The 25,053-nt window shown below is 47.6% G+C and overlaps 8 protein-coding genes across 8 annotated transcripts; 5 read left to right on the top strand and 3 right to left on the bottom strand.

Annotated features, from left to right (window-relative positions):
• Positions 1 to 46: 46 nt before the first annotated feature.
• POJ06DRAFT_294473 (uncharacterized protein) lies at positions 47 to 1,088 on the top strand. The gene is made up of 2 exons (XM_056190475.1): positions 47 to 295; positions 348 to 1,088. Exons 1-2 carry the CDS (start codon positions 158 to 160, stop codon positions 984 to 986), a joined length of 777 nt encoding a protein of 258 aa, XP_056045158.1. The 5' UTR covers positions 47 to 157; the 3' UTR covers positions 987 to 1,088.
• Positions 1,089 to 1,093: 5 nt separating this feature from the next.
• Positions 1,094 to 3,130, bottom strand: POJ06DRAFT_69582 (Metallo-dependent phosphatase-like protein). Its single transcript, XM_056191412.1, has 2 exons — positions 2,331 to 3,130; positions 1,094 to 2,276 (listed from the first exon to the last, which is right to left on the bottom strand). Exons 1-2 carry the CDS (start codon positions 2,869 to 2,871, stop codon positions 1,201 to 1,203), a joined length of 1,617 nt encoding a protein of 538 aa, XP_056045157.1. The 5' UTR covers positions 2,872 to 3,130; the 3' UTR covers positions 1,094 to 1,200.
• A 5,805-nt stretch (positions 3,131 to 8,935) lies between these two features.
• Positions 8,936 to 10,774, bottom strand: POJ06DRAFT_194773 (P-loop containing nucleoside triphosphate hydrolase protein; the record flags this gene model as incomplete). The annotated part of the gene is made up of 1 exon (XM_056184966.1): positions 8,936 to 10,774. The coding sequence occupies one exon, from the start codon at positions 10,772 to 10,774 to the stop codon at positions 8,936 to 8,938; it is 1,839 nt and encodes a 612-aa protein (XP_056045156.1).
• A 238-nt stretch (positions 10,775 to 11,012) lies between these two features.
• Positions 11,013 to 13,508, top strand: POJ06DRAFT_247666 (pseudouridine synthase). The gene is made up of 2 exons (XM_056186926.1): positions 11,013 to 13,191; positions 13,240 to 13,508. Exons 1-2 carry the CDS (start codon positions 11,288 to 11,290, stop codon positions 13,406 to 13,408), a joined length of 2,073 nt encoding a protein of 690 aa, XP_056045155.1. The 5' UTR covers positions 11,013 to 11,287; the 3' UTR covers positions 13,409 to 13,508.
• Positions 13,509 to 15,736: 2,228 nt separating this feature from the next.
• Positions 15,737 to 16,325, top strand: POJ06DRAFT_247662 (uncharacterized protein). Its single transcript, XM_056186925.1, has one exon. The coding sequence runs from the start codon at positions 15,835 to 15,837 to the stop codon at positions 16,249 to 16,251; it is 417 nt and encodes a 138-aa protein (XP_056045154.1). The 5' UTR covers positions 15,737 to 15,834; the 3' UTR covers positions 16,252 to 16,325.
• On the top strand, positions 16,310 to 16,863 carry POJ06DRAFT_247661 (uncharacterized protein; the record flags this gene model as incomplete). Its single annotated transcript, XM_056186924.1, has 1 exon — positions 16,310 to 16,863. A coding segment is annotated over exon 1 (227 nt), but the record flags the coding sequence as incomplete, so codon positions are not given.
• A 1,671-nt stretch (positions 16,864 to 18,534) lies between these two features.
• Positions 18,535 to 20,209, bottom strand: POJ06DRAFT_247659 (uncharacterized protein). Its single transcript, XM_056186923.1, has one exon. The coding sequence runs from the start codon at positions 20,179 to 20,181 to the stop codon at positions 18,673 to 18,675; it is 1,509 nt and encodes a 502-aa protein (XP_056045152.1). The 5' UTR covers positions 20,182 to 20,209; the 3' UTR covers positions 18,535 to 18,672.
• A 423-nt stretch (positions 20,210 to 20,632) lies between these two features.
• On the top strand, positions 20,633 to 22,971 carry POJ06DRAFT_294469 (MFS general substrate transporter). Its single transcript, XM_056190474.1, has 6 exons — positions 20,633 to 21,261; positions 21,288 to 21,695; positions 21,738 to 22,192; positions 22,256 to 22,458; positions 22,510 to 22,554; positions 22,613 to 22,971. The coding sequence occupies exons 1-6, from the start codon at positions 20,992 to 20,994 to the stop codon at positions 22,807 to 22,809; spliced, it is 1,578 nt and encodes a 525-aa protein (XP_056045151.1). The 5' UTR covers positions 20,633 to 20,991; the 3' UTR covers positions 22,810 to 22,971.
• The last annotated feature ends 2,082 nt before the right edge of the window (positions 22,972 to 25,053 follow it).

The raw sequence follows: 25,053 nt of genomic DNA, 5'->3' as shown, positions 1-25,053 counted from the left end.
GGCGTGCCCCCCCACGCTTCTTCGGGCCCCATCCCCGCCATCATATAACGCGGTGTGCTCGAGTGCACTTCACTCTATAATCAAACCTCCAGGCACACTGAGATATCCTGACAGGCAGTGACCTTGTATATCGAGTCCGATCTCCTGTACTATTACCATGGCCGACTTCGAGTACCTCGCATCACTGTTCTCGCTTGCGGGCAAGACTGCGCTATGCACCGGCGCAACCCGCGGCATCGGCCAGAATATGACTCTTGCGCTTGCAAAGGCTGGCGCAGACATCATTCTCGTTCAGGTGCGGCGCACTAATATTATTTGCTTCTTGAGTTGCAAGCTAATTGATTCAGAGGAACGACAACCCCGCCACCCGAGAGAAGATCGAGGCCCTTGGTCGAAAGTGCTACATCATCACTGCTGACCTCTCATCTAAGGAGGAAGTCCGCTCCATCGTTGCCAGAGCTGTGGAACTCGGTCTCAAGATCGACATTCTCCTCAATTGCGCCGGCATCCAGCGCCGCTTCCCTAGCACCGACTTCCCCGACGACGCGTGGGAGGAAGTTCTACAGGTCAACCTGACGACCTGCTTCATTCTGTGCCGCGATGTCGGCAAGCATATCATCGAAGACGGAAGACAGGGCAAGATCATCAACATTGCCAGTCTGCTGACCTTTCAGGGCGGCGTCACCGTCCCGGCCTACGCAGCGTCGAAGGGGGGGATAGGCCAGCTCACAAAGGCGCTCTCAAACGAATGGATCTCCAAAGGAGTCACCGTCAATGCTATCGCGCCCGGATACATTGCGACCGACATGAACGAGGCTCTCATTGCCGACCCCGTCCGTTCTCGTCAGATCTTGGAGCGGATACCTGCCCAACGATGGGGCAATCCGTCGGATTTCGAGGGTGCGGCAGTATTCTTGGCTAGCAACGCTAGCAAGTATGTGAGCGGTGATATTCTTCTCGTCGACGGTGGCTGGATGGGTCGTTAAACCACTATGATTTTGTATTATATTTGGATAGATTATAGATAGATATTTAGGATTTTACGGTTGGACAGGTTTTCTTCCATTTATCAGTAGTTAACCCTTACCCCATGATGCCCGGAGACACTCACGGAATAAAAAAACACTTTTAAAAAAACACATTTACATCACACGAAAGACCAAGGTATTAAAAGTAGTTCAGCCACTGAATACCATTATCTTACAACGCAATCATCAAAGCTGTAGCCAAAACGACGGCAAAGAGAGCAGCCGAGGCCTTCAAGCTGGCGCTACCATTGTGATCCGTGATCGGCGCACTGCTGTTAGTGCCAGTGTAGTTCGACATGGGGCAGCCATGGTTCTTGTACAAAGTCGCGGTATCGAGGACAGTACCGTTACCGGAAATAACGAATTCGTGGGTCATGTGGGTGCAGTTATGGAACGTAAGCTTGCTCCAGCCGTAGGTCGAGTTTTGCACATATCGAATATAATCTGGATTGCCCTCGATGGGATCCAATCCGTCGTAATGGCCTGCAGCGCCGTTCATGATATACCATGGCGCAGAAGGATTGTTGAGCTCGTTAGGATCAGCCGTGCCATTTGCAATAGGGGCATTGCGCTCGTAAAAGTGAACATGGCCAGCGAGTACTAAGTCGACATTGTACTTAAGCAGGATAGGCTCGAACGCCGTGACACACTCATCGCATCTGCCATTTTCGTGGCTTGCGGCGTAGAACGGTCTGTGGCCAGAGACAACAATCCACGGTGTCTTAGTCCTGTCGACCGACGCGAGATCTTTCGTGAGCCAATTCATCTGCTGGTTCTTAGTACCGAATGGTCCCGCATCCTGGCCAATCGTGTCAAAATCGCCTTCAGAACCATAAGCTTCATCTGGACCAACGATGCCATTGCCGAGATCAGTCTCAGTGTCAATCTGGACGAAATGAACCATGCCGTGGTCGAACGAGTACCAGAAATTCTCAACACCGCCAGATTCAGCTGATGGCATCCGGAAGTGATTGGTGAAGCCGGTAAAGTTTCGCTGGCCCTCCATACAGATGTCGACCGTGTACGTGATATTGTTGACCTTGTCGGTAGTACCGCCGTTGTCGCAGTTGGCCTCGTGGTTGCCTGGACCAACCATGTAAGGCTTCTGGGCAGTGATAGGCTGCAACTCGTCGTAGAAGGTGTTGAGAAGCCTGTTGTACATCTTGTAACCTTCGTCGATGGGCACAGCTGGGAGGTATGACTGGATCTGCTCCTTGAGCCAGTAGTCGGCATACGCAATATCACCAGCTATTGCATATTAGAAAACCCGAGCAACTTAAATTAAAGAACGAAATTGCATACGGTGCCAGAGAAAGTCAAAGCCGTCCATATATCGAGCAAGGGACTGGATTGTGGTTTGGTCGTTGGAAGTAATCGGGCCCTTGCTGGTCGTGCTCAATCCCAAATCGCCCATGACACCGAGGTCAATAGTAACGGCCACGGTGTATGGTGTACGATCGCCAGCAACACGTGCGGTAGTAAAAGTGTATGGAGCAAGCTCGGAGCAATTGTAACAGTTGGTGTTCGAAACGATGTAGTAGTACTGAGTATTGGGTTTCAATCCAGTAATTTTCACGTGATTACTCCAGGTTAATGAAGTCGGGTACGTGACAGACTCGCCAGTGGCGTAACTGGAGAGATCCCAGCTGTCCGTGCCATAATAGACGGTAGGATTGCTGATCTCCTCGTAGGTGTTCCATGAAACTGTCATGCCGGTGACACCGGCGTATGCCAGATGGTGCTGAAGAGGCTCAGCGGGATTAATAGGAACCACACCCGGGACATTAATTTGGGCAAGAACAGAGCTCGCAAGGGCGAGCGCACCTAGGATAATCGAACGCATTGTACTGTGTATTAGAGGGAGTGGCCACGACGCTTGACATATACAGACGAGGAAGACCAGAATTTATAGAACTGAATTCATCTTGGCGTGGCCGGCAGCATACAAAATATGCTAGCCGTATTTGTGATCGGTTCATGTTTCCCTTAGCAGAATAATTGGTAACTGACAGCTTGTGTCGACGAGAATATCTGGTGAATACAAGTAAGCCCCACCCACGTGCTCCCTTCTCGAGATCAAGTAACAGCCACATTGGGCCGAATTAGTGTGCCGTCTGCGCGGAATTGACTGCAGCTGTCTTCAAGATTAGAGTGCGGGTGGTCGACGGGCGACATTTTCGACATCGTATCAAACAAAGTTCCAACTGGATGCATATAATTAGCGAGACTTCTTAGCTTACCATGCTTAATGCGGTAACTGTGTAGTCAACTTCTAACAGGGCGTCTTGTTGTGGCTTAGCCGTACAGGTACCGTTATTTCAGAAATCGCGCTTGCTGAAGCCACTGGCGAGATTGCAACAAGTCAATTGAGCAATACAGGTGCTTCGGGTGATGCCCGCGGTTGTCGCGCAAACTCCGCCCATTGAGATTTCTGTTCTACGATGTGAACTAAATAGATACCTAGCGGCATCTTTGCAAATAACTGGTGCTCGCAAACGCTTGGGAAGCTTGTGATGCTTATCAAATCGAGAGTTCGCAGATCGCGAAACGCTGCTGGTTACGCCAAGCGAAAGCCGCGCGAGGTGCGGTTCTTGCAAGCACGTGCTGGATGGAAGAAATCTCTTTGGCCGTTTAGCTTCTGGAGATTGACGGTTATTTTCAAGCTAAGCCTTCACTAGTTCAAAAGTAAGGTTATTGCGGATTCTCTTCGACTTCTGCCTATAACACAGGCGGGCTTAACCAAGCGCAGAGTCATCAGGTGCGTCAACACATCCAGGAAGCCACAGCGAGAAAATGCACTTTTCCACTGCTGCAGGCTGTACGAGCTAGACAATACTATCAAGCCGTAGTGCCTCGAGGAGTTGAATATTTACATCTTTTCCGACATACAGTTAAGGACAACATTCATGCATTCGGCTGACCCTGAAGAGCGCCGAAATTGGACACCTGCCATGCCGCGGGTTTGTCCGGACCACCACCGTACGATACGAACTCGGAAATAATGGCGCACAGACTCGGACATTCTCGGATTTAAGAGGAAATACTCGGACTTTTCTGGATCGGGATGTGTACCCCATACGATTTCCCCGTTCGGGCTGCCTTCACCTCGAGCCTCCTATCTATCCAATCATGCGGAGTGAGGGTGATCTTCATCGAAATCTGCCTTATCGGTTGACTGCTGGAAGAAATCCTAGTTCGGACACAATGTGACTCCGGATAGAGGCATTTTTGCCCCGACGTGCGTCTCCTTTCTGAACTAATCTCGCTTTTTACGTCGCTCTGTTTTACGTTGTTATTACCTTGAAATACTGTAGGCGTCATATTCTCTCCCTGCTCCCTGTCATCATCATATTAAGTTGCAGAATATATAGATAAACGTGATACAATCAAAACTCATAACACGAAATCAATGAAAGAATGTACACAACGCGAGCGCGAGCCCGAATATACTTCTTACTATAATACTTCCATTAAATGCAAATTAGCTGCAAGAGCTGACGACCAGTGACCATACTGAACAACAAATAATTCCAAAAAAAATTAATGTTGTAAAAAGCTATAGGGATCGTCACGGACAATATCCAGGCTAAATTTTTCCTTATCCGTATCGGTATCCGTATCCGCGTAAAATATCCCATATCCGTATCCGTATCCATATCCAGATATATTGGCTTTATCCGTATCCGTATCCGCAGTATCCACGGATACGACTCACGTGACCTTGAAGGCATTTGCTCAGTCTTTTTGGTTTGGCGCCCAGGACTATGGAAAGAGGATGATCCTACGATATTACTGACTATATTGATCACTCAATCGGCCTGCAAACCGCTATATATCCAGCATTCAATAACGGATACAAACCCTAACCCAGTATATAAGCAGTTGCGACTAAAATCAGATCTGTGTTCTGATTCAAGCTTCCTTCCGCTCACAGCCAAGCGCGCACCAAATTCTGGATTCATTGGACTTCCGTTCCCTGTACAACTGAATATTTCGCAAATCGCAACTCACTTAAACTCTCCCAGGATTATTAGTTTACACATTTGTATGTTACTCGTATCCATGGATATATCCGCGGATATGACTAATCAATATTACCTTATAAAATCAATATTACCTTATCCGTATCCGTATCCATATCCGCATATTCTCTATCCGTATCCGTATCCGCGACGGATATCCATGGATATATCCGTTATCCGTGTATCCGTGCCGATCCCTAAAACGCAAAGCAATAAAAATCTTTGAAAATTGAGGGTGTCGTGATGCCAACTAAATGTTGAGTGTCTTGTGACCTTAAGTCATAATAGTTGCATCGACGACGGTGGCCCAGTTTTCACTGAGATAGGTTGCTGGCTCTCATTTTTCGGTTCTCAGGTGCCTAAGAAGTGCCTATATGTGGCGTTGTAATGCATACAATAAACGCATTCCATTTGAGCACAAAATATTCCTGTTGTGTAGTGGCGATTTGGAGGGGTCTACACCTACCAGTTGTCCCCTTATGGTAGAGCAATCGAAAAGAACAATCAACCTTCCACAAGTCATTAGTTACGCTTGCAAAGCATCAGTGAGTCGGGCGGCGTATGAATGCCAAATCACCCTCGTAAGGTTAAGGGCACACTTTTATCCCTTAACCACGATAGTGATCCCGAGTGATCCCTGATCCCTTACCCACGATAGTGATCCTAGGTGATCCCTGTTTACTATAACGTGATCGGCAAGCGAGTGGATCGTCCCAGCGAGCGGATCTATCGAAATTCCATACAAAGTAGCGATTAAACCTCTAAAACTCGACGAAATCTTTCTTAATTACGCTCAATTTAGAGAATAGAGTAGCTAGACATCGACGACTTACATCATCGCTTTGAAAAAAGATTGATGTTTATATTGATGATTATATTTACTGAAATCCTGTAAACCCCTGAAACCCTTTAGCCGTAATTTAAGATACCTGGGTAATTAATAAGATTATCTCTAAAAAAGAGGTTTGATAATGATTTATAGGGGTGGACACGAATGAGGCATATGTTCGCATTCGTACGAATATTCGCAATTCGCATGCGAATAATTGGATCTTGCATGCTTACGAATGCGAATGAATAGAAAACAATTATTCGCAATTATTCGCAATATTCGCACATATTACTGGCACACAGGCACACACCCTCCACAAACGGCCCAGCGCATAACGCTATAAATAACCAAACGCGCACTTGGATCTCATTCGTCGCCGGAGTACATTTCCCTTAACAAAACAAGCTTCCTCATAGTGTCCCACTTAGTGAGTATCTACGAAGGCCCAGCATATCCCTGCCGCTATTGAACGGTCTCTCGACTGCCACTTCCGACGCGGGAATCGCGATATAGTCTCTAGCTCTCACTTCGCTATACAGGTGGTGAGGTTTTGATTAAAATACATGTTAGTTTGATGCTATAGAACCAGGGGCCGTTTCGCCAGGGTTTGGGTTTTTGAAGCCCTGCGAATATGCGAATATTATTCGCATTCGCATTCGCAGCTGACATTTTATTCGCTGCGAATAAAAATTTATTTTGCGAATTGCGAATGCGAATGCGAATAGAGAAAATTGTATTCGTGTCCACGCCTAATGATTTATAGTCCATTGTTTATAAAATTTAAAATTTAGGTAAGAACTGCTAGCGTGGCTAAGATATAGATGTTTAAAAATTGCTACTTTGTATGGAATTTCGACCGATCCGCTCGCTGGGACGATCCACTCGATTGCCGATCACGTTACGATTTTGCGGTAGACTATACGATTACTTTACGATTAGGTTCTCGGTTTTGCGATTAACTTTACGAATAGTATACAAATTTTGACGGTACCGTAATCGTATCCACCCCTATTCTCCTCCTTGTAGGTGCTCTGGAATTGTCCATGTCGTGAGTGATAATAGTCAAGATCCCGAATTAGCGACTCTTCTGAATTCGGCAATTGGATAATAGTGGGGTACGCGTCATGTTCGACGTGAAGATGAGTTTCTTAAGGGTGTGGTACTTGGACTTTTTTTTTCAAAAATGAAGTGCGACATTTCGGGCAATCGACTGGCCGAATGGCCTAATCCGTCACAGGAGTTAGGGCAGAACTCCCCACAATGACAATGTGCACCGAATTTTTGTGACTTGTTAGTTAGGGCGCCACGTTCGTGTCCAGACTGCGGTCTTGTGTAATTCAAAGACTGCACGGGTATGCCTGAGCACTATTGCCCCTGAAATCCAGGATGGTCGAGTGCGACATATCCGCAATCTCACCCCAGCCAGTTAACGAAACGACCTTAAGCCGCCGTTACTCTGCTCGTTTTCTCTTTCTCAAATTCAACTGCCTCACCGCAACACTGCATATATTGTTAGTTCGGTTAGCATCGTACGCGTCACGACCTCTGTTGTCATGGCAGCAAATAGAAGTTTTGGACGGGACATTTTCATATACCTTGCCTCGAATCCCACAGTCATCATTGGAGGCGGTTTCACAAACCCAACTTTCAAGAAGCGGACGTTTCTAGACTCGTTGGATGTGCTGATTACACATGACTTACCTCTTCGTGTGTAAAGATTAATGATGGCCGTATGCAAATTCAGCGAACTCAAGATCCTTTACTGCCTGGCGAGTATGAAGTTGAGAGTGATGGTAAGTATTTGGTGCGAACAGCTTAGAAGATTTAATTTACATCTTAGCAAGGATATATAGCAATTACAGACTCGCCGTACTATTATGTCTCCAGTTTGTGCAGTCCAACTACAAAATCAGAAACTCTCTTGATATTGCTGGTTGACCCCGCAAAAGATTCTGGGCACTACTATATGCCCTCGAACGCACGAATCGATCACTCGAATCCCTTCCTAGTTTCCCTCACTGGTCTCCCGATTTACACGTGCACTGGAGAGCTCTATTCCTATTTCTTTCATTCCTTCTGTATTTACGGTACTTGCTAGATTAGAATAGATCGCGATTCGGCGCATAACAATTTCTAATATTTTATCTAACTAATATGTTATTTTAATTTTAGTATGATAGCAGGAAAATTGGTGAATTTATTATGTTAGTGTGTCAGGTGGGTACGACTGTCGGGACTAACGTATAGACACCATACTCGTCATCCTCGCACCACACCGTTGATATCCGAGCAGGATCCACATCACACCTTACTTATCCTATCGACAGCTATCACCCTTTTCTCCAAGCTTTCGTCATCTCAGTGTCCAGGCTCTGACGACCACCTTTACATATTGTCGCTGCATCCCGATCTTCGTTCTGTAACACATGTCCGGCAGTGGACTACGATTTTCAGCACCGGTTGAACCAGTTTGGCACGTTGATTTCGTCTAAGCCATAGGAGCTGCCTTTACACTTTGTTTGAGAACACGGCGATCTTATGAGTCAAGTCGTCAATCTTAACATCAGTAATTATAAGATAATACTCAATTACTTAGTCGATAATATTGGCCACCATTGTACTGTTTATAAAGACTTAGGCAACTCTAGCAGGGTTTGGATAACTGTGGCTGGGACGGAATCAATAAGTCAAATTAAAGAGGCACTGAGGGAGGTATTTTTAAACAAAAATAGTAGCTGTGAGTTTGATTATTGGACGATACAAGTTAGGATTGTGCATGACAGTGACACGTAACATGCTGTAGTTAGGTCCTTTCGTATTAAGAAATGTGAGAATCATACCGATAATTCTATGGTGATCACGGTGGACATACAGTTGAACGCACAGCTACGATAAAATTATCTGCAAGCGGAGTTGTGATATATACAGAATCTAGTATACAAAGTCCATACTGTTTCCCGAACATCCATGAATAAAATCTAACATGCAGCTGTTCCGATAAATAATTCAACAGGCGATTAATCAAATACAGTACTCTATTTTGCCACAGACATTTACAATGACAATTTATCCTTTCTGCTAAACTTTTCTTCGACAAAGAACTCCTTCACTTCCCTATCAGTGAGTGCAAGCTTGCTTTTCAGCGTCATACTTGTCTGGCGATCAATTGTCGGTTTCTCATTCGGGTCTAATCCCAAATGTCCGATTCCCGCGATAACTTCACGTAGCATGTCCCGGGAGGGTAGATCTCGCTTCGAGATCACCCCGCGATAGAACCCAAATTGTGAAATAATGGTGCTGACAACATCAATATCCTTCGAAAATATCTCTGTTGACTGTCGGATTTTCAATGCTTGCCGCACTTTCGGTCCCCTCATATGTGCCTCATATTTTTCTTCCAGTTGGTGCAACCTATCCTCACGACGCCGCTTTTTCCACCATTCCAACTCTCTTTTTGCCACTTCTGAAATTTCCTCAGTTAATGCAGGGTCAGGCGTGTACTTATACTCATCACTAAACTTGATTTGCAGGCCTTTAAGTTTCTTGTAGAAATCCCTCTCTTTCTCCGACAGGATGAGGATCCCTTTACCTGATTTGCCTGCCCGTCCGGTTCGGCCGACTCGATGAATATACTGCTCTGTGCTCATCGCCCTGCCGACCTGGAAAACATGTGTGATATCCTTAACATCCACGCCTCTGGCAACGACATCCGATGCTACAAGGATACTGGTCGGCGCAGCTTTGAACTTTCCCAAATTCTTACTCCTGGCGGTCTGGGAAAGTCGCGAAGAAATTGGAATAACAGGAATATCGTAGTTTTTCAAGATATGATACAACAAGAAATGGTAATGATCGACTTCTTTCCCCGTACGCAAGAACACGATGGCTTTGAACTGCGACCCATTCCGTGCTTCGGCAACATGTGCTCGTAGCATGGAGACCAACGGTTCAAAGTGGTCGCTGAGCTTGTCAACAAGAACCAGAGACTGAGGCACGGAGAAATGGGTCGGTACATCGTCTTTACTGGTCGTGCGGACAAGTTTGTAGTTCTTACCTAGTTCTTGCTCAGCAATGCCCACGACGTCTTTCCCCACAGTGGCAGAGAACATGAGCATCTGCTTTACTTTTGCGACGCGCTCCAGCCGTGATCGAATATCCGAGATCTCCCGTGCAAAACCTTGGTCGAGTAACCTGTCCGCCTCATCGTAAACCTTAATCTGCAAATTTCTAAACCGTTTGGGATCTTCCTGAAGGTAATCCAACAATCTGCCCGGCGTCGCAACAAGAATATCTACCCCTTGCTTCTGAAAGACTTTTTCCTCCTCCCATCGCCTCGACACGCCACCAACAACAGCTTTAATAACGGGCCGCTCGACTAGAGGAAATATGGAGCACAGCTTCTGCGCCTCGTCCCTGATCTGGTAAGCCAACTCCCTAGTAGGCGAAATCACAAGGGCTAGCGGTTTCCGGGACCGCCGTTCGAGATCTTCGCTTTCGGAAAGAATTTCGCTGACACGTTGTATGACTGGAATCATGAAGGCGGCCGTTTTACCGGTACCGGTCTTGGCTTGCACGAGGGCGCTTGTACCTTTTGTTTCCTCTGCAAGCAGATAAGGCAAGATGCGCTGCTGGACTTCTGTCATTGTTGTAAACTTCAGGTTCTGACTGATTGACCGAAGGATGTGCTTGCTCAAGTTTGGGACCGCATCGAACCGGGCAGGCAGCTTCTCTTCAACCGGCTTCGCTGTTGAGGCTTCCGTGGATGAGCATCGCGATATCCATATCTTCGTCTTCGGCGTCAATCCACGCGGTCGGGCAATTGATGTCTTCGAGGATATTGTCGCCGCTTGGGTGCTCCGCAAAAGCGCGCGCAGTGTGACTGAGAATACCATGTTACTGAGCGCAGCAATTGTCGACCACAATGCTTATGGCTGATCAAGACACAGCCAAATTGAGAAGGCGAATATTTTTCTTTGTGGCGTAAAAATTAGGAACTAAGACCGCGACTGTCAACTAAACTTAATTAACCGCATGCTATACCCTAAACCTCCACGTGATCCATGTTGAGATTTTTTTCGCAAATAATACAGCAAAAAAAAGAGCTGATAAAATTATTTCGCTAATGAAGGCCATTAGTAAAATTTTGCAATTACGGTCAGTAAAAGAGCGACTTGATAAGAGTGATTGCTGGGAGCAACCTGAGCCGCACTAATGGCACCCATCTCCTGCCGAAAAATTTCTTGACTATGATTGTTCGGGCCGTCGATGGGCACACTCCGACTTCAAATACCCTTACTACCTCGATCGCGCTTTTTGTGTTGCAGGCACTTATATCGCCTAAGTGCGTTGTGACAGTCTAAAGATAGTCTTAGTTAGCTGACTAACGTTTCCAAGGTCTCTGCACAATGGCAGCTCCACCGCCCTCCAAGCGTGCCCGTCTTGACACGGGCGACCTACCGACGCCATCCAAGGCAGCCGAATATCCGGCAGGTATAACAGAGCCAGACGTTGGAATTACGCAATATCTTGGCGCGCACGTTGGATTCAGGGGTGTTTTGAAACAGCGATACACAGATTTTCTCGTCAATGAAATATTACCATCAGGCGAAATCTTACACGTCAAACATGTACCTGTGCAGGCGCCTCCCCAGTCCCTCCCGCCGAAGAAAGAGCAGAGTAAGAAAGACGATGATGCGGCGGAGTTTGTGCCTGATGAGGATGCTGAGGGGCAGGTCAAGGCAATCCTTGGGGAGGAAGGCATCCTGGCGCTGCGGGAGGTTGTCAAATCTGGCGGAACTTATGAGTCGTCCAAAGCATTTGATGATAAAGATGAACGCGGAAAGATCCATCAGTTGATTAGGATAGCATATAAAGGCAAGATCGAATCTAAAACCACACCGGAATATTCGTTCAAGTTCACCAAGTTCGCGGCGAGTAATAGCACTACGAGGAGGAGGGATAATCGCGGCAAAAATCAGGCATTGGCCAACCTTGACCCTGTTGTGGCGGAGAATATGGGGAGCAGAGGCTCATTCACGCATTTCACTATATATAAGGAAAATAAAGAATCCATGGACGCTTGCCACATTATCGCAAAGTTTCTCCGCATGAAGCCCAAATCTGTCACAATTGCCGGTACGAAAGACCGACGAGGTGTGACAGTTCAGAGAGCAAGCATAGCGCATACGCCTGTCGAGCGACTAGTTTCACTAAACAAAGCCTTTCGTGACATTGTACTGTCTGATTTCCGGTATGAAAGAGAGCGGATCAAGTTGGGCGAACTCCACGGCAACGAGTTCATAATCACAATTCGCGACGTTCAGCCCGCGACGGGAGAAAGTGACGTTGAGTCCATTCTGAACGAAGCGCTATCGTCGTTGGCAAAAACTGGGTTTATAAACTATTTTGGTATGCAGCGATTTGGCACTCATTCTGTCCCGACACACGAAATTGGAATCAATCTTTTGCAAAAGCGGTACAAAGAGGCCGCCCAGCTTCTGCTCAGCGTGCAGCCGCTTGTCGTGCCGGAATCTATCGCCGCGAGGAAACAGTATGCGCGTGATCCGGGTAACATTAATGCCGCGATGAAATTGATGCCGCGTTACTGTACGGCGGAGGTAAGCATACTGCGTGGTCTGGAGAGATCTCCCCAGGACTGGTTAGGCGCGATCATGCAGATTCCGAGGAATTTAAGAGTCATGTACGTGCATGCGTATCAGAGTTTTGTATGGAACACAGTCGTGTCGGAGCGCATTGCCAAGTTCGGGCTGGCCGTGCTTGAAGGCGATCTGGTTCTTGACGATGCTGAGCAAATTACCACCCATGAGGACACTGAAGATGAGTTCGAAGAGGATGTCATGGACGGCTCTGGGTTTGTCAGAGCCCGACCGATCACGGCAGAGGAAGTACGGGCTGGCAGGTTCACTATTTTCGATGTAGTCATGCCATCTCCGGGGTTCGATGTCGAGTACCCTGCGCGCCCCGACTTACGCGAGTCGTACGAGCGAATCATGGCAAAAGATGGACTGAGTCCGTATAATATGCGGCACAACGTGAAGGAATTCTCTCTCTCAGGCGCGTATAGACACGTGCTCGTGATGCCGGGCGATATCGAATGGTGGTGTCGAAGGTACTCGGACCCGTTGCAGCAAATGGTCCGTACGGATCTCGACATTCTGCGCGTGCGGGAAGACACCGGTGTTGAGCCTGCGAGGGTGCTCGATCAAGGGGAGATTTCACCTGGTGACAAACTCGCCGTCGTTTTGAAATTGCGGATTGGGCCGTCGCAGTACGCGACCATGGCTCTGAGGTAATTGTTGAATTTACCGCGAATAAGTTGTGTACTAATATGTCATAGGGAGGTCATGAAGCTTGAGACGTCGCGTAGAGGCGATATGTTTGATGTGAAACTATTCGGCACGCGGGACGGCAAAGTCGTGGAAGCCGCTACCTCGGCCACTGGACAAGAGGCTGTGTCGGTCTTCCAAGCCAGCGGAGTTGAGCAACAGGCTGCTGGGGCAGCGTGAAGTGTCTACGTGTGTCGAAATTGTGTAGGTTAGATTGCGTATAGGCAGCGGAATATGAAACATTACGCTCCATTATCTCTAGAATGAATCATCCAAATCCTACAAAATAATACCACCGAAACCAACGCCTCGGAGGACACCTGACTGAAATAAGTTGGCGGCTTGTCACCCACCCTAACCCTCAGGAGACCTGTTCCAGGCAAACACAAGAAACTATGGTTCAAACATGAGAGGAGGAAACCAGCCGTCATTTGAAATGCCTAGAGACTAGAGTGTTGAAGCCAGGCAGTGGAGGCAGTATAGCTTGTCGAGCACCTTATTGATATTTATCTTGCCCTCGTCGTCGCGCAGAAAGGTGACTCCGTCGCCCCGACTGAGCCCGTTGGACTAACTAATGGTTACTCTGGCTAATTAGGTTAGACAATTCCTTTCATAGTTTAGTGCCAAAGATCCTTTATTCGCCATACCAAAATTTGACCACGGGTTTAGGTTAAACTCTTTTCGCCTTAATAAATTGTAGCTGTATCTTGGGCCCCATTACTAAGGCCCTGATTCTTTTTTTAAATGGTCCTTCCATTTACTTTTTTAAATGGGAGCTCCATTTAGGGTGGGGCCATTATTTCCTTCTAATGGAGGTCCCATTTAGATCCGCGTCAGAGGGCGCTTTAAATGGGAGCTCCATGTAGGTGTAAATGGAGCTCCCATTTGAATCCGCACGTGACTCGGATCAGACACGAAATTTACGCGTTAAATGAAAATAATTTGGGGCGACCCTACAACCGCGTAACGCGACTCCAGTAAGTTATAATAAAGTCTTTACAGGCTAATAATTTTTTCCCTCTGATCTCCTGTTGGGAGCTCATTGTAGAGGCGTGCTACTGTGAGGAGTGGTCAGAAGGGTGGTGTTTCACTAGCGTAATGGAGTTCAAATGGAGGTCAGACCTCTATTAGCTTTTTGTATAGGAAAAGCCTGACCTCCATTTGAACTGAATTTACGCTAGTAAAATGGGAGCTCCATTTAACGTTACCTGATTCTTTTTGTGTATAATGGGAGTACCATTAGAAGGGCTGATTCTTTTTGGGTATAATGGGAGTACCATTAGAAGGGGTGATGCTTTTTGCGTTTAATGGGAGTACCATTAGAAGCGGTGATTCTTTTTTTTTTTTTTTCGAATTTAAATGGGAGGGCCATTAAAAAAAAGAATCAGGCCCTTATTATGTATTACAATATGACTCATACTACTGCACACACTGAATTCGCCATTTGGACCCTTAGCTCCCGCCTTACAGGTTCTGACATTCCGAGATACACCTACAAGTCTACAACAGCTACATTGTCACCTGGCGGACGATTACACAGATTTTCGCGGCATCGGGGGATAGTGGAACTTGATGAGTGTGGAGCGTGGGTTCGGTTGGTGGGGCGAAGTTAAACTCGATGGAACACTACAGAGTAGGGAAGTATACGCCTATCTAGACGTGATGAGTGGCGACGAGCGGAGAAACGCCTCTTTCGACGTGTAGATGCACGGAAATGCTTCAAAGCATTACGTGCTAAGACACCAGATGCGTTCGGACGTAGGAAACGCATGCTTTAGATAATCTCGGACGCAAGAATATCGCGTGGATTAGGGTTGCTTTTGACCTGATGTACCCTCAGGTACCTTCAGAATCCCGGTACAGTGACGCTCGCCAGCCGCACCGTGGCGTACCGCCGCAGTATTGCCGCGGATCTTGGCACGGTACTGATAAAAGTTTCTCAGCGGAGTGACAAATCTGATATATATGACATGCAAGCACGGAATCAGAGAATACCGGCGTCCCACAGGCCAAGACGTAAACCTTACAGACAGTAGAGCCAGAAACACAAGAAATCCCTCACCAGCCGAGCCGTGATTGACTGATTCCTGCTCTATTAAACGAATGGGCTCGGTAGCACGAGGGTTATGACACTTTCTTCTGCGCTAGAATCCCACATTGCTTAAATACGAGGCCAAGGTCAGATGCACATAATAGCGTTGACCAGCAATCGACTGGCGCTGATGGGGTATTGTGGTGGCTCGAGAATTTCTGACTTGCGTGGCCGGTGGGGCAGAGCCGTATGGACCGACGGGATCGTTAAGGCTCTGGACGGGTCGTCCAACCGCTTCGCTTGCTGGCTCGGGACCCTGGCGGTCGCGCGATGCCATAAGCAACTGTCATTTAGCAATAGTGGCCAATTAGCGGTTGCTATCAGGTTTTGACGCTCCGAAACGACATCTATCGATTGCATGGGTTAAGCAATCCGTCACCGCAGTCACGATACTGAATCTAGTAGCACAGTACTACATTTCGCCTGATCTGTGCTGAGGAATAAAAGGCAGTCCTCTTTCGTCGGTGCCAGCGACTTTCTTGCAGTACATCGCTTCCGACTTCTAGCAGTAAAAATGGCTACCACATCAGTCGAGAATCCTTCAGCAAAATTAGATTCTTTATCCGCAGCTGGTGGTAAGCGCAGCGTGTTTGACATGTTCAGACTCGACGGTCGTGTTGCAGTCATCACTAGCGGCGCCCGTGGTCTCGGCTACTCTATGGCCGAGGGCCTCTGCGCTGCCGGCCTCTCCGGAATTGCCGTCCTTGATGTGCAGAGTGATCTAGGAGAGAGAGCATGCGAGCGGCTTCACTCTGAGTATGGAGTCAATGCAAGATTCTATCGTCTTGACGTCCGTGATGAAGTCCTCACACAGGACGCTATGAATTTCGCCATTCGCGATGTCGGGAGAATTGGCATCCTTATCCTTTCTGCAGGCGTCGCAGACATTGTCGAAGCTGAAAAATATTCACCAGAAAATTTCCGCGAGTGATTGACATCAATTTGAACGGTTCGTTTGTTTGTGCCCAGGCAGCTGGCAAACATATGATCGCTTCTAGCCGAGGCGGTTCCATCATCTTCGTTGGATCCATGTCTGGGTCCATCGTCAACTGACCCAATCCCCAATCCGCTTACAACGCATCCAAGGCTGGTGTTATTCATCTTATGAAGTCGCTATCTGCAGAATGGGCTCAGCATCGTATTCGATGCAATTAGATCTCCCTGGCTATATGGATACTCCTCTGAACACCATTTTCGAAGAGAAGTATTTTCATGAATGGAAGGCTCAAACTCCCATGGGCCGTTTGGGCCAGACTGATGAACTGGCAGCCTGCGCTCTATGGCATCCGATGCAAGCTCTTACTGTACTGGCAGTGACATTCTTATTGATGCTGGTTATACTGTTCTGTAAATAGCTGGTATATAACCAAGGTCGATCGGATCAGGGCTAATGGTGTCTGGTTTAGATGGAAAAAAATTCATTGTTCATATTTTGGTTTCAGATTTACTTTTTATATCATTGTAGGTAGCTCTACTTACTATGAATTGTCCATGTTAAGTTCGTTAGGAGTTAAGTTATGCATTCTAAAGAACTAAATTTGCCTTGTTATTAATACTTATTATTGATCCACCTTAAAGTTCAACCGTCATTCGAGACTATTCAGATTTGCTGAACCTTGAAACCTAACCCAAGAATACTGATGTAAATATTGGGGCGTAAATAGAAGAGTAGAACGTGTTATTGAGGGTTCAGGAATCTTGAGGCTATTGTTATTCTTCTTATCTCTTTAAGATGATGCCTCGCTTGTGATCTTGCCGAGGTATGCACATACTTGTCACGCAACTGAAACCGACCACTTTAGAATATTCCTCTAGCCAATAAAATAAGGCTTTAAATATTCTAAGGCTCTAGCACTAGGCTAGATAGACACATGGCCTAACAGAAAGTACCGGTGGATAGATCTATTTCCAAGAGAATACACATCGCGGCCAAATTTTAGCCTCCGTCTCATCTCATCGTTTTGTTATAGACAAAGGTACAAAGTTAGCTCAACCAGCAAAAATCCGATATTGCTACCACGCTAATCAGTCTCAATTTTTTAAATTGAGCTAACTTTTATAACTCCGGTTTAATCCTTGATTTCTTAATCTCAACGGTGGCGTCATGATCAGGGAAGATACTGAGTTGCATGAGCTCCTCAAAAACTGTTGAATGGGAAGTTTCTGCTAGATAGGAATAAGGATAAAAGATAGGACTTACCGAAAAAGGAAGGGTACGATAGGGGATATGACGAAAAGGGAAGGATACGATGTACCGATAGTTGGCACTAGTCAACTGGAAGTGCCCGAACGGAGCTAACCCAGACAAATGGGTTCAGGAGTGGAGCGACCTGTTGAAAAAGTTTCTCAATCTACAAGTCTATCAGGAAGACTTCTGGAAGGACTTTATGGTTAACAGCATGCCTTCCGAGTACAGAGTGGCGATATTCTCCTTGCGAGATATCAGTGACGTGCCGATCCGTGAAATAGGCAAAAAGCTCTCTGCCAGATTGTGGGGCTTGAAGGACCAACTCATCAATTGGAACCGTCGGGAATTTCCGACAAAACTGAATCAGCTATGGTAGTGAAGCAAACCGAGAGTCCTACTTGTTACAATTGTGGCAAGGTTGGCCCCACCTCGCGAAAAACTGCAGGTTACCCAAGGGGAAGGTAGCTCAGCAAAGCAGTCTGAGACTCGACGAAATGGACCGCATGGTCCCAAGAATCGACCAAACCCCAAGACCGAGCATAGCGCAAGAGAGGAAGTGCATACCACATGCACAAGCAAGAAACCGACTTCCGGGAATACCGATTCGTCAAAACGGTTTCTTGACTCAGCAGCGTCGCACCATTATTGCGAAGACAAAGCAATAATGTATGATATGCAATCCACCAATATAGAAGTCCTAGTGGTGATGGATCCTCCGTTGACATTCACAATCTTGGGCGAGCCGATATCGAAGTGGTAGATCAGAATAGGGACATACATATTTTGAAACTCAGCAACGTACGCTACTCGAGCAGGTTTGCAACTAATATTTTGTCGGTCCGTCAAGTACTAAATGAGAAGCATACCCCCGAAATAGTTTTTCGCCATGACGGAGTCGTGCACAGATATGAATCTGCATTCAAGGCAACAGAAGCCAGTGTCACTCTTTCAGATACGCAGAACATGGAATTGCAGTATGGGAAGGATCAGTTAGGACGTGCAATGAAGTGAGAATTGAGGAATTTTGTCTATCATCATCTATCTCTACATTTTGCTTTTCTCGTAAAGTCACAGCCTCATGACACATGCAAAGAAAACCCTAAACATCACTCGCAGACGCAGGTGTACCTTTTTCACCAAGCCAACAGCTCCTAGCCATGATGATTAGTCAATGTACTTGGGAAGCGTCTTCATGATGCCGTCCCGGGTAATATCCTCCATAGCTGTCGTGATCTCCTGGATAAACCTCTTGTCGCCGCGCAAGTCATCACCAAACAGGCTCTTGATACTGAGCAGCTCGGCCGGGTTGGTGCCTCCTGCGTGAGCCTTAGCCTGGAGCTCCTCGCGCATCGGGTCGTCAACCTCGAATGTCTTGCCGCTGTCGTCGACGCCATTAATATAACAGAACCAAGCAGCTGTACTGAAGCACAGGCGGCGGAACGGGCCAGTAACCCAAATAGCCTCGGCAATTGACGGCATGATAAACTGTGGAATCTTGCCAGAAGCGTTGAGGCAGATACGGGGCAACTGGTCCATGATTTTTGGGTTGGAGAAGCGCTCAATAAGTGTGTTGCAATACTCATCAATATTAAAAGCCGGAATCTCGGGCAAGAGCGGCTTTATCTCCTCCTGCATCATCTGCCACATGAACCTGCGGAACAGCGGGTTCTCCATAACCTGGTGAACGTATTTAAAGCCTGCCAACTGACCTGGGTAGCCCAAGGCTGAGTGGCTGCCGTTGAGCAGGCGTAGTTTGTACTTCTCAAACTGCTCGACATCGTGGACATTCTTGACAACCTGAACACCAACCTTGTCAAGTGGTGGGCGGCCGTCAGAGAACTGGTCCTCGATGACCCATTGCATGAAAGGCTCCGTGACAACTGGCCATGCGTCCTCGATGCCAAAGTTGTCTGCAAGTGCTGTTTTGTCGGTGGCTGATGTCTGAGGTGTGATACGATCAACCATAGCATTAGGGAAGGCGCCTTGGTCGGTAATCCAGTTCGCGACCTCAGGGTTGCGCAGGCGCGCAAATGACTCAAGCATATGGCGCGAGATAGAGCCGTTCTTCTGCATATTATCACACGACATGACAGTGAAGGGCTTGAGTCCTTGCTGGTGGCGCCGTTCCAGGGCGGCGTAGAGGAAGCCGAAAGTGGTGCGTGGTGCCTTCTTGTTGGCCGGGTCAAGGTCGAACTGAATATCAGGGTCCTCACTTTGCAGCTCATGTGTGTTCTCGTTGTAGTAGTAACCGCTCTCAGTAATAGTGAGTGATACAATGTGCGTATCAGGATGCGCCATCTTGGCGATGACGGCCTCGCGATCATCAGGTGCAAAGAGGTAGGAGTTAATACTGCCAATAACATGGGCAGAGCTGCCCTTGGCTGAACGCTCAATAACGGTGTAGAGGTGGTCCTGCGATCTCAAGACATCGCGCATAGCAGCGTCAAAGGGCTGCAAGCCAACACCGCAAATTGCGTAGTCAGTAATACCGTGCTTCTGCATCAACTGGTCTATATAGACAGCCAGGTGAGCTCGGTGGAAGCCGCCGACGCCAATATGGACTATTCCCTCCTTGACGGCGCCATCGCGCTGGTAGGTTGGGACCTTGACCTGCGCCTCATCTGCCGCCGAAATTTGCGGTAGGTTCTTGCTGTTGAGCTTGAGGGGTGCCATTATAATCAGACAGATTGGATGAATGACAAGAACGAGCCTGCGAGTGATGAAGGATTTGCTGTGACTGAATCGACGAGTGCGGCTTGTCAGGGTCACCCTTGGTTTTGACTGCTGATCACCGGGAAATTTATAGAAAACAGCATTACATGATGCGGCAGGGTTAAAAATAGGGGCTCCTGTGAAGTGGTGGAGATGAACTTGGCTTTTCTGAACGTGCTTTCGAATGGACGACAAGCGTATGAAACGGATAGTGCAGACATTGCATTTTCACTGGTTCTTCTCTGCCGCCTCTCCTCAGCGTTATCCTGATCCAGATTTTAGCTGCAATAATGCTCATATTTGACCGGATTTGTTTCGAATTTTGAATTTTTTTCTTTTTTGGGACAGAGAAGGTTTTTTTTTGGGGGGGGGGGGGGGGTTGGTTCGGGAGGGTTTGGGGGGAGAAGCGCGGGATCGGGGAGGTTTCCTCATCAGGAAACGATATTTGGTAATGCTAACCCCTCCGGTCCCCCCGGATGAAATAGAACTGCGGCTAGCCCCGCCAAGACCGAAGTGCATGGACCGTAAGGCTTGGCGAGAGTTTAGGTCACCACATCTAAGTTTATTACGCTACTACGATCATGTTAAAGTACCTTACCTTGGGAAACGGTCTCCACAGGGTTGCTGTCCCTTGGGCTGACGGCTGATAAAGAAAAAGGTCGTCCACCTATACAACCAATCCCATACCCTTCTTCTTTTCCTTTCCTCTTGTCCACTTCGTTCAGGATTCGATTTGCCGACTCCTTGAACCCATCCATCGACAGACACAGGATGGTCGACAGACCTTCCAACGAGCTCGTCACAACGGAGGACAAGGTGCACACGTACGAGGGCTTGTCATCCGCTGACATACATGGCATCGTGGGCGTCACCGGCCACAACAATTGCACCGATCATGAGAGGCGCCATCAGTTCGACGGCGCTACTAAGGCTACTGTGGACCAAGTGGAACACTTCGGGGCAGTTGGCAAGATTGTTCTCGCCGAGGAAAGCTGCTACGAAGAACTGGGCTTCTGCTTCCCGACTTGGAAGAAATGGACGGTATCTCGGTGATCTTTCTCGTTCAGTTGTCTATGAATTTCAACACCAGTTTGTATTCCAACGGCCTCACGGGCATTTCGGAGGAATTCGGCGTTAGCATGCAAGCAGCGCGGTGCGGTGCAATGATTTTCTTGGTGACCTATGCCTTTGGTTGTGAGCTCTGGGCACCCTGGAGTGAGGAGCTCGGACGCAAATCCATCCTCCAACTTAGTATGCTGCTTGTCAACATCTGGCAGTTACCGGTAGCTTTGGCGCCCAACTTCGCCACCATCATGGTTGGCCGTGCGTTGGGAGGACTCAGTTTAGCCGGTGGATCAGTCACCCTGGGCATGGTGGCCGATATGTGGGACGCCGACACACAACAGTATGCTGTTGCTTGCGTTGTCTTCTCCTCGGTGGCGGGGTCTGTCGTCGGGCCCCTCGTAGGCGGTTTCGTCGAGGAATAACTGGGTTGGCGTTGGCCAATCTGGATCCAGCTGATATTTGGGGGGTTTGTCCAAATTGTTCATCTGCTGGTAGTTCCTGAGACCCGAACCACGATCATGCTAGGCCAGATTGCCAAGAAGAGAAGAAAGAATGGGGAGAATGTCTACGGACCATATGAGATACTTCCTTGGAAGGAACGCTTCTCCCTGAAGGAGATTTGCATTACATGGATCCGGCCCTTCAAGATGTTCGTGACGGAACCTATTGTGCTGACTCTGTCGTTGCTGAGCGGTTTCAGCGACGCGCTGATTTTTATGTTCATCCAGTCATTCAGGCTAGTCTATGACCAGTGGGGATTTGATACCGTCGCCCTGGGCCTCTCGTTCATACCGATTCTGGTGGGCTACCTGATTGCCTGGCTCTCGTTCTACCCTGTAATACAGAGGAACATGGCTGCGCGACGCCGCAAGCCTGACGATGAACACGCACAGTATGAATCCCGGCTGTAGTGGCTGCTCTACACCGTGCCGTTCCTGCCTATTGGCCTGATTGGGTTTGCCTGGACCAGCGTGGGACCTCCTGTTCACTGGATGGGAACCATGGTGTTTTCAGCTATGGTAGGAATTGTTAACTGCAGTATCTACATGACCACCATTGACTACATGGTGTGCGCCTACGGTCCATATGCTGCCTCGGCTACCGGAGGCAACGGCTTCGCCAGAGATATCCTGGCCGGTATCCTCACAATCCCGGCCACTCCCTTTGTCGAGAGTATGTCTTACCACAACCTGCCTGTCGTACATTATCTAACAGAGACCGCAGATATCGGCGGGGATCGTCATCTAGAGTACGCTTCGACCATTCTATGTAAGTTTTCCTGAGGATTCTCAAGTCTGGTTCAACCATTTGACACCAAATCAAATAGTCTGCATTTCCGTCGTCCTGGTGGTTTCGGTGTATATTATCTACTGGTACGGACCAGCCCTTCGCAAGCGTTCGCCATTTGCCCAGCAGCTCTCTTCTTCCCAAATGGAGGGATATTCTCACAGTCGGCGGGCATCCGCAATTATGCCGCGGTCCAAGCTTGGGTCTCGCCGGAATAGCCTGACTTATCATCAGTGAGCAGTCTGACTTGGGCTCCACCATCGAGATCGCGATGGAGGCCATGTAGCATCTTGGCATCATCTTTGCATCTTTGCAAGTGTGTACGGCGTGAGATTGACCGGATTCAGTTATAAACGTCTGTCCCGGTCGTTGATGGATAAAATACAATAAATAGAATATTCTTCACGTAAAATTCAGAATATTATTCTATTCATAACTTACGTAATCTGCCATGAATTAATATGTACATATAGTTCACCTCTAGGCCTTCTGAACGGTGCATGGGTGACCAAATTGTAAATTGCCATCTCTTATTGAGCAGTTCAGACAGCATAACCAATGCTTTTCTCATAATCTTACATGAATTACACTGATTTTTGCGAAACAAACTGGTTTTTCCACCAAATGCTAGAACATAATAACGACAACTCTGTAAAGGTCTCTCTGATCTGCAAATTTTACGCATTTGCTAGACACTAAACCGCAGTTTCGACGCGGCAGCCAGAAACGAGGCATTTTGCGGCAGCAGGCGATCCACAGTTGCCTAGCCCAATGAGCACGTGTTCCTTTCCATGCAAGCCAATCAGATCCTGCATGATTAGGCGTTAGCCCAGTGGCGTCGAGTTGGGCCATTGTACAAGGAAGAGCATTGAGGGACGAATGTCAACGACAGGAGGACAAAAATAGCGACTTTCTATGGCGGGGGTGGAAAAGAAACGAAGAAGAGACAAGAAAACAGGGGAAAGTGTACTTCAACAGGATGGTATATTGTGAGAGGCTAGACTTCAGTGAAGTCTCGCCCTCGATAAGCTCTGTAGGACCCCCACACCTTAACCTTATTTCCGATAACTGGGCATCGCCCTATTGGACGGACTCCCACACGTTAACCCTATTTCCGATAATTGGACACCGCCATATTGGACTTAGTACATATAGAGCCGATCGTTGATTCGTGTTTCTTCTCTTCTCTTTTACTTTCTTTTCTTCATCGCATCCTTCTTGTATTTAGTGGACACCTAGTTAGCGAAATAGCGCAAGGTTACCCTACATATATAATGTGAAGTTCAGGGGGCTGAACCAAGGTGCGAGGTGCGACTTTGCATAGTAATGAGCCGCGGGGGCTAGGGTAAAAGTCGCACCTTGGTCAGGGTGGGGCGGTCAGTATACACACCGAGGCGCGAATTTGCCTAATCAGGAACTAGCGGAATGCCTGCGTCGCTCTCGGGCTCGCCGCTACTCAAGGAGCAGGTTCGCCCATCGCACAGTGCTTCATCCTATATTTATTTAGTTTGGACGTAATCTTGGTGGAAACTAATTATTATACCGAGCCATATCTAACTGCTTAACCAGACCGGGCTATAAGGCTGACTACTGGGTCATCCCAGGGGTATATGTCGAAGTCAGCGGTGACCTCTTGCCGCTCACCGCTCACCGCTTGACTTTCAGAATGTCCACCTTTTGAAGTAGCAATTAACAACGTCGCGCGAAATGTTTGCGTTTTCCTGTGGTCACTGTGCCCATGCTCCATTTGAGAGTCCCGATAAGCTCAACAAGCACGTATCTAGTAAGCACCGATAGGGGTGGATACGATTACGGTACCGTCAAAAATTTATATTATTCGTAACTTAAAGTTAATCGCAAAAGTGAGAACCTAATCGTAAAGTAATCGTATTCCTAATTAGGTATGGCGTGTTTACCCTGACGACGCGCGGAACGCGGTTGTCTTATAAACATACTCGGAACTAGTTGGTTCTGTTAGTTATCATTTGCCGCTCGCTTAACAATTGAGAAAATATGGATCCTCCGGCGCGACCCCGCCGAATGCAAGCGGTTGATTATTTATTAATGAATGATGGTTACGAAGGAGATGAGCCGATGGAGAATGTTTTGCCAAACGCCGCCCAGTCGAGCATTGAGAGCTCTGTTGGTCTGGGACCCGACGATTCTATCAGCCAGATTTCCTCTCAGTCTGTCTCTACAGGATTTACCGAGGAAGTCCACGATCTTGAATCCTCACCGATTCAGACAGGCTCCAATAGCTCTCAACGCACTCGTGGGACCTCGAATAACTGGCATTGGGAACAATTCGAAATTACAACCCTCAGCCAACAGTGGAGGCCAAAGAGGTCGAAGAAGCTTCGGGATGATCAGTTAATAACTTGCAAACACTGTAAGAAGTGGTCAATCAAGGACTCTGCGAGATCAACATCTACAACCAATATGTCGTATCATTTACAGAAAAGCCATGGCTTGCCTTTAGGC

Source organism: Lipomyces tetrasporus (genome assembly GCF_029532465.1).
Source record: "Lipomyces tetrasporus strain NRRL Y-64009 chromosome Unknown POJ06scaffold_3, whole genome shotgun sequence".
NCBI classification, from domain to species: Eukaryota; Fungi; Ascomycota; class Lipomycetes; order Lipomycetales; family Lipomycetaceae; genus Lipomyces; species Lipomyces tetrasporus.
Note: the sequence above shows the minus strand (reverse complement) of the source record. Positions and strands in the feature narration are given on the sequence as shown.

Bases quoted from the DNA above. Each gene is read 5' to 3' on its own strand.
- POJ06DRAFT_294473 (XM_056190475.1), top strand. From the start codon at position 158: ATGGCCGACTTCGAGTACCTCGCATCACTGTTCTCGCTTGCGGGCAAG. The intron at 296-347 runs GTGCGGCGCACT...TAATTGATTCAG, and splicing joins CAGACATCATTCTCGTTCAG to AGGAACGACAACCCCGCCAC.
- POJ06DRAFT_247662 (XM_056186925.1), top strand. From the start codon at position 15,835: ATGGCTACCACATCAGTCGAGAATCCTTCAGCAAAATTAGATTCTTTA.
- POJ06DRAFT_247659 (XM_056186923.1), bottom strand. From the start codon at position 20,181: ATGGCACCCCTCAAGCTCAACAGCAAGAACCTACCGCAAATTTCGGCG.
- POJ06DRAFT_247666 (XM_056186926.1), top strand. From the start codon at position 11,288: ATGGCAGCTCCACCGCCCTCCAAGCGTGCCCGTCTTGACACGGGCGAC. The intron at 13,192-13,239 runs GTAATTGTTGAA...AATATGTCATAG, and splicing joins TACGCGACCATGGCTCTGAG to GGAGGTCATGAAGCTTGAGA.
- POJ06DRAFT_294469 (XM_056190474.1), top strand. From the start codon at position 20,992: ATGGTCGACAGACCTTCCAACGAGCTCGTCACAACGGAGGACAAGGTG. The intron at 21,696-21,737 runs GTCGAGGAATAA...ATCTGGATCCAG, and splicing joins GGCCCCTCGTAGGCGGTTTC to CTGATATTTGGGGGGTTTGT. The intron at 22,459-22,509 runs GTATGTCTTACC...CAGAGACCGCAG, and splicing joins GGCCACTCCCTTTGTCGAGA to ATATCGGCGGGGATCGTCAT.
- POJ06DRAFT_69582 (XM_056191412.1), bottom strand. From the start codon at position 2,871: ATGCGTTCGATTATCCTAGGTGCGCTCGCCCTTGCGAGCTCTGTTCTT. The intron at 2,277-2,330 runs GTATGCAATTTC...AATATGCAATAG, and splicing joins CTTTGACTTTCTCTGGCACC to CTGGTGATATTGCGTATGCC.